Below are 7,331 nucleotides of genomic sequence, written 5' to 3'. Positions count from 1 at the left end.
GAACCGAGAGCTGGGTCACCGGCTGGGGGAACATCGGCCAGGGAGGTCAGTCAGCACTACTAGTTGGCCTCTATTTTCTACTCACGACAAGTCACTTTAAAATTCATTGAAAACTGAACATTGTCTGTGACATTTAGAAAAAGAAGTGACTATTTTGCAGACTTTAATTTTCTTTGATCCTTTCAAAATCCAAAATACAAGTACCGGAATAATAGTTTTTTTCTTAAGATTTGAATGGTCTTTATTTCAAAAGGTACGGTAGGTTTGTTGAAACTGTCGTCAAGGTTTATGGGAAACATTGACTGTGTTCGCCACAAGTGCATGACGTTAGTTGACACGTGAATTGAATGTAAAATGTAAAAGCCCTGTTGAGAATGGTAAATTGTCCTTGATACAAAACACAAACATAACATGTATTGATGAACACGAAATTGTCTTTGGGTGCAAAAAAACACGTTGTCCTGATGACAACGTTCTTTGTTGACAAAAACAGTTGAGCTAGCTTATTTGAAGACTGGTGGAGGCTTTGTTGAAAACTAAATTGCGTATTTACACTTAAAAGTACCGATACTTAAATTTTGTCTTGCCGTCAAATGAAGAGATTTCAAATTCAAACGCTGTGAAGCACCATTTTGGCTGACTGGTCAATTCCGATATTGACGCCATTGAGAGTCACCGGCGAAAACACTTTCAAGGCTGGCTGAAATTGTTGTCGGCCTACTCCCAAAACATCTGTTACCTGGACTTTCCCCTGCATGACAAATACACTTTTGACCCTAAAAGAAAAAAAAAAGATTGCTAAAAAATCCATGATGCATTGGGGACACTGTACGCCCAATTTGCCTGTTCGTGACACACTTCTGGTGTTGCTGTTTGTGTGCAGTTCCTCTACCACCACCGCAGAACCTTATGGAAGTTCAGGTTCCTGTGGTCGGGAACCGCCAATGCGATTGCCAATATGGCGGAGGAGTCATCACCGACAACATGATTTGTGCCGGGCTGAGTGAGGGTGGAAAGGACGCCTGTCAGGTGACAAACAAATTCACATGCACATATAGGATCAGGACTACATCAGGAAAAACCTTAAGGAACCCGTTGTACAGGTTAAAGGTTGGGTCTCCATTTGTATTCCCAGTGAGAGCTGGACGAGCAGAAAAAAAAGTGAAACATACAGTATGTCATTTGATCAAGGCAAAGCCACCACCACCATACAGGAAATGGCTTGACTGATGAGTCAAAGATGAACCAGCAAAGAATTTCCGACATGCCTATGAGAAGATTTCAATTGAGGACAGTGGCATTCAAGCACTTTTGTCATCCTCGTGTATAATACCTCAGCGAATGTTTCCAAAAATGATGAAACAATCTACGATCGAACCAGATGACTCACTTAATTGATTAATTAGTATCTGTCACGTCACCAAAGCATAAATGATTCGTCTCATACGAAGGCCTTGCCGTTCCACAGGGTGATTCTGGCGGTCCCATGATGAGCAAGCAAGGATCTGTGTGGGTGCTGAGCGGGCTCGTGAGCTTTGCGAGAGGTTGCGCTTTGCCAGATTTTCCGGGCGTTTACACGCGGGTGTCCAGGTACGAGGCATGGATCAGGAGCCACACGAGCGACGGCAACTTGCCAGGCTTCGTCAGTTTCACCTCCCCGGGCATTGACCCAGACGTGTTTTTTAATTGTCCCATCACCACCACGTCGTCCCCTTCCACCACACAATGCATCACCCAGACAAGCTCGACACAAGTTACCCACACCTCAACGCCAGCATTCCCATCTCCCGACACCACCAACACCCCCACCACCACCGGCAGCTCAACAATCCATTCTGGGATCTCCTGAAAAGAGGTGGTCACAACACATCACAACAGAGCTCTTCTTCACCGCAAGCACGACGCCACTTCGCAAAAAAGCAAAATAAAAGACACCTGTCATAAAAGATGAAAATGGATCTTCTAAATTGGGATTCTTCTACGATGGTCTAAATTGGGATTCATAACAAAAGATAATCAAGAAAGTCATTCATAATAGCGGTTAAGGTAAATATTGTCATTGTAGATTGAAAAAGCAAGAATGTGTTCATGACATTGACTGTATTTATGAAATTTGTAGCGCCACTTTCCTGTGTGCCCAGACTCTTATGGACACCCTGTAGAACACACAATAAAATGACTTTTAAAAATGAAAATAAAACCAAATAAAGAAAAATGTCTCGTGGACATAAAAGTCCCCATCAATAATGCGGTTGTACAAGTTCAGCGCGAAGAATGAAATTCAATCCAACCGTGCTTCAAGTAATATTTAGGTCTATCCACCCTTGAATCAATTTCAAGACAAGCTGTGGTGTCTCGATCTGAACACGAGGTTGCACTCATGTCATGGTGTTCATGACAGACAGAAAAAGAAGACATGAAGAAGAACTCTGGCGGTTAAATGAATCCTGAAGCATATTGTATTCTGACTGTGTAGTTGTCAATAAAATGACCAAAGAAAGAAATCCATGCCTGGTTGCTGAGAAATCACACAGAACAAACACAAATGTCCGTTGATTGTCCTCTTCCGTGCTCTTAGCCACTTTTATCGAGTGATTTGGAAAAATGCCTTGGCGCTTGGTGGTGATGCACTCTTCACATTCAGGCAAACAGCTATTTGAGTGGCCAAAAGAAAAGAAAATTGGCTGCCGTTGATGAAAACATTCAAATCAAAGTACGAAACATGTACATGGATCTAATCCTGTATGAAATATTCAAACTTTAGGAGTGCATGGATGGAAACATCTTTCATGGTTTCTAATCAGCAACGCTGCCGATATAATGTGCCGAGTGGCCGACAACGCAACAGAACTACCTTACCAATGACAATGTAGAACACCAACCCCCGATAACGTGTGCTCTCAGCACTAGCGGGAATACTTGAACCAAGTAGGTAATCCCAATTTACAGCACGGAACAGCCTGGAATTGCAAACAATAACACTAAGAACCTCCTCTTCCTCAACTCTTGAGACCTCTGGTTCCCCTCAGATAAGTTTTCAACGTCGCTTTCCGAATTGATTTCAGACTGGCTTTGTACACTTGCCATCGTGAGCTATTATCTTGAAATGACGTCACAATTTGGGGTTTGTCGCTCGTCAGTATCTCACTTCAGGAAAATGATTCCTTTCTCAAATTCCTTCCATCCATTTTCCGATCCACTTAATATCCTCACAAGTGTTGCCTGGGGTGCTGGAGCCTATCCCAGCCGTCTTCGAGTAGTAGGCGGGGGACACCCTGAACCAGTTGCTTGCAAATCGCAGAGGACACATAGATGAACAACCATCCGCGCTCACACTCACACCTCGGGACAATTTCGAGTGTTCAATCAGCTTGCCATGCATGTTTTTGGAATGTGGGAGGAAATTGGAGTACCCGGAGAAAACCCACGCAGGCCTGGGGAGAACATGCAAACCCCACACAGGGAGGCCAGTACCTCTGCACTGCGAGGTCAACGCGCTAACCACTGGACCACCGGGCCGGGCCCCTTAAGCCTCAAATCACTCGAGTCATTATTATGGTGATGATTATTATCATTCAAAGGGACTTAAACAGAGCGGAGCAAAACTCAACCACAAACTTCCCAATAATAAGCTGCTCAGGACCACCCGGCAGGGTAAAAAAAAAAAAAAAAAAAAAGGAACCAAAAAAATTTTAAAAAAAAAAAAAGAAAAAAAAAAAAAAAAAAAAAGGCTCCTGCAAAATTTTAAAAAAAAAAAGACACAGAGAGACTCCCATTTCTCCAACACCGCCCATCTTTGGAAACCTGCAAAGGCTGCGGTGAAAAAAATTTGAGTGGACCAATGAAGCAAACCTCGAACTCTTACGAGGCTTTTGGAATTGCACAGGTTAGTTTGGATGACAACACAGTCACGCCCCCATTGAAAAAGGCACAGTAAAGGACTGGCTCACGCCGAGGGAATATGTGAAAATTATTGTATTTTGGTGCGTCTTTGTTGTCGTGTGGTTAAACCGGGGGTTGGCAACATGCGGCTCCAGAGCCGCATGCAGCTGTTTAGCGCCATCTAGTGGCTCCCTGGAGCTTTATTCAAAAAAAATTTGAAAATGGAAAAAGATGTGGCAGGGAAATTTATATTTTTGTTTTAATATGGTTACTGTAGGAGTAAAAACAGGACACAAACATTCTTAACGTTTCCCAATGCTGTTAAAATGTGTAGAATAAATACAGTATTACATTTCAACGTAACTGTCAACGAAGATTTGCGTCATAGCCTGCGAAAAAAAAAAAAATTTTAAAACGGCGTTTCATGCACAATTCACCGAGGGTGCTGGCAAAGAGAATCTGGAAGGCCGTGAAAAGCATTTTTAAAACAGTACACGTAAGCTACGATCGTCAAAAACGCTGCAAAAGTGCGTCCCATGCCTCCGCGTCAGATCTCGATGAAGGTAGGTAAGCATGCATCTGTAAATGTGTTATGTATGCGCCGGTTGATTGCGGTAGGTTGGTTGAACGAAAAGTAGATCTTCGGTCAAAAAAGGTTGGGCAGCCCTGCTCGACAGAATGCACTGCACGGAAAAAAAAACATTTAATCATGAAGGCTCCTCATGTAATTGTAGCAAACTTACACGTTGCAGCTCCGAAAAAAGGAGAGCTGTGGTGTTGGTTTTTTTTAAAACGTCCACTTCATTTATGCTTTGAACAGTCTCGACAAACACAGACACGTCTGCGTCCGACTCCGTGCCTTCTCTCCTCGCGTTCGACTCGAGAGGCGTTCTAAGACCGCCTCTGAAAAACGAAAATGAATGATCACTTCAAAGACACGAAGAAAAAATAAAATTATGCACGAAAACAGAAAATCAAGCGAGGAAATCACAGAATAAATTCTATGGGGGTGTTTGTGAACACACAATAAAGGAATTAATAGGATAAACTATTCTGAGACAGTCCAGTCTCCTACATACATACAGCATGTGTTTCCTTCATTGTAAGTTTTATAGAAGGATTTTTTTTTTTTTTTTTTGGCGGCTCCAGACACATTTGTTTTTTGTTTTTTTTTTGTCCGATATGGCTCTTTCAACGTTTTGGGTTGCAGACCCCTGGGTGAAACGCTGGTGCAAAAGTTGCCACACCTTGGCCAAGTGAAAATGATGATTGAGGGTGGAGAACAAAGACGAAGACAGTATAATATGTTGATCGAGGGTGGAGGAAAACTGCCACCCTGGGAACCAAAATGTTTTTTGTTGGTGCGGCATGCCAAGTCTGGAAGGCAGCCAGGCCAGCTGACTCTGCCTTTTTTTGGTTGAAATTTTCCAATCCAGGTCCATGTAGGCTGTGTCTGTCAGTGTGGGCATGTTCTGAGGGCAGGCATTTATTGACGGTGGCAGAGGTTGTGAGGCATCTTTAAGCTTTGCGGTCATGGATACGCCGATGCTAATCATTACTGCGTTGCTACTTCTGCAAATGATCACAGGTGAGATATTTTTCATTTTTTTGGGTTGGGATGGGTCAGAAAAGGACTTTTCCACGCCATCCTTCTTTCATGCATAATGACCAGAGTGCATGTGTTCGGATGGGTTGTTCTTAATGGAAAAACAGCAAATGATTACTGATGCTTTTTCGTTGGGGTGACAGAGTCAAGACTCGCGACACCCCTTTTCCAATGTGTAGTGCTCGTTTGAAAACAAAGGCTGCATTCCGTCAAGACGCTGCGTTTCCTTGTCCGCAGTCAGCACCACACGATTGATTCATGAAGGAAACAAAACGGCATGTGCTGCCCATGAAATGTCAACAATTTTGTATGACATCTGGATGTGTTCTTTTTGTCTTTTTCATCTTTAGAATGCGGAGGGCAACCAGGTGAGTCGCAGCCTTGCTTCTTCCCTTCCTTCCAACCGACTTTCCTTCCTCTCTCCATCTTGACCTGCCTTCCATGCTGCCTTTTTCTTTCCCCTGACCTCCTTTTTATCCTTCATTTTTTCCCCCTCAGTACTTTCCTTTCTTCGCCCGCCAATTCTTTTCTTTTCTTTGCCTTTCATTTATTTTTTTAAAAATGATGTCCAGTAAAATTAAATTCAACTATTTTGTTTTGGAGTTGCTTTTTTTTCATTTGTCATTTCGATGGTGCGTGATGTATTTTACGGGGTGCATGTTACAGCTTTGTGACCCACATCAATATGGTTGTATGTGTGTTTTCAGTGTGCGGTCAAGCCCCTCTCAACAATGGCAATCAGGGGGCCACCCCAGGTGCGTGGCCCTGGCAGGTCAGCCTGCACAGGGGCGGGAACCCCTTATGTTCGGGGTTGCTCATCACCGACAATCAATACAGTACACACACGCACGCACACACACACACACACACACACACACACGCGCACACAAACGCACACAAACAAACACACAAGCACAGGCACACGTAACCCAACCCCAAATTAGCCCAGGCCTTTTCACGAGTTCCAATTCGCCAAAAGTGGCCTCAATAAAGCCACAAGGTACAATTTGATGCTAATGACAGAACAATCCAAATCAATTAAAAAAACGAAAACAAAACAGAGATCATTGTGTGTGTGTGTGTGTGTGTGTGTGTGTGTTTGCAGAGCTGGAAATGTGACAGCGTTCGTGGGGCGTCACAGCCAGACGGGTTCAAACCCGAACGAGCAAAACCGCAGTGTCAGTCTCATCATCTCCCATCCTGACTTCAACTCGAGCACCTTTGACAACGATGTGGCACTAGTGAAGCTTTCCTCACCCGTGACCTTCAACAACTTCATCAGGCCCATCTGCCTGGCCGCCAGCGGAAGCACCTTCTTCGACGGAACCCAGAGCTGGTTCACCGGATGGTGGGACGTCACCTCGGGAGGTCATTCTGAACTACTAATTGTTTTTTTTTAGGTTTACTAAAAGAAATACCGCCACTGCAAATTGTATTTGATGTTTAGAAAATCAAGTTAGCGTCTTTCAAGACGATTATGTTTTCTTCAATGCATCAAAAATACATTGAACTATTTGAATACCAACTTATTCAGTAAATCTGTTTCGATTTCGCAGATCCAAATTTTAAAATGTAGCGTCTTTTAATTGTATCACACCCCACATTTGGAAATGCGTATGGAATCGTCTCATCTGAAAAATGCACACGAAACTATTTGACTCGAAATTCTGACTTGCCCGTGTACCGGGCTGTAAAATCCCATCGAAGAAAAACAATTGCTTCAAAATACTTTCGATGTCGGGGGAGGAGCTGTTTTTTTCGTCACATACTGTTGGTGTTGTTGTTGTGCGCAGTTCCTCCACCGCCCTCCGGGGACCTGACAGAGGTGGAGGCTCCCGTTGTC

The 7,331-nt window shown here is 43.6% G+C and overlaps 1 protein-coding gene and 1 long non-coding RNA gene across 2 annotated transcripts in view; both read left to right on the top strand.

The window, feature by feature from the left end:
• The window catches only part of LOC109528224 (tryptase-like), a gene marked incomplete at its 5' end in the record, with an annotated part of 12,807 nt that extends 10,849 nt beyond the window's left edge, over positions 1-1,958 (top strand). Inside the window, 3 exons of the mRNA XM_019890585.1 lie at positions 1-45; positions 884-1,029; positions 1,469-1,958. Coding sequence (XP_019746144.1) covers positions 1-45; positions 884-1,029; positions 1,469-1,849 — 572 coding nt within the window. The remainder of the gene's footprint in view (positions 46-883; positions 1,030-1,468) is intronic.
• A 3,414-nt stretch (positions 1,959-5,372) lies between these two features.
• Positions 5,373-6,308, top strand: LOC109528223 (uncharacterized). The gene is made up of 3 exons (XR_002170662.1): positions 5,373-5,470; positions 5,839-5,856; positions 6,196-6,308. It is a non-coding gene; the product is annotated as an uncharacterized LOC109528223 (long non-coding RNA).
• Positions 6,309-7,331: the final 1,023 nt, after the last annotated feature.

This window comes from Hippocampus comes, unplaced genomic scaffold (assembly GCF_001891065.2).
Source record: "Hippocampus comes isolate QL1 unplaced genomic scaffold, H_comes_QL1_v1.1 scaffold1371, whole genome shotgun sequence".
Lineage (NCBI taxonomy): Eukaryota > Metazoa > Chordata > Actinopteri > Syngnathiformes > Syngnathidae > Hippocampus > Hippocampus comes.
This window is presented reverse-complemented; position numbering and strand designations above follow the sequence as displayed.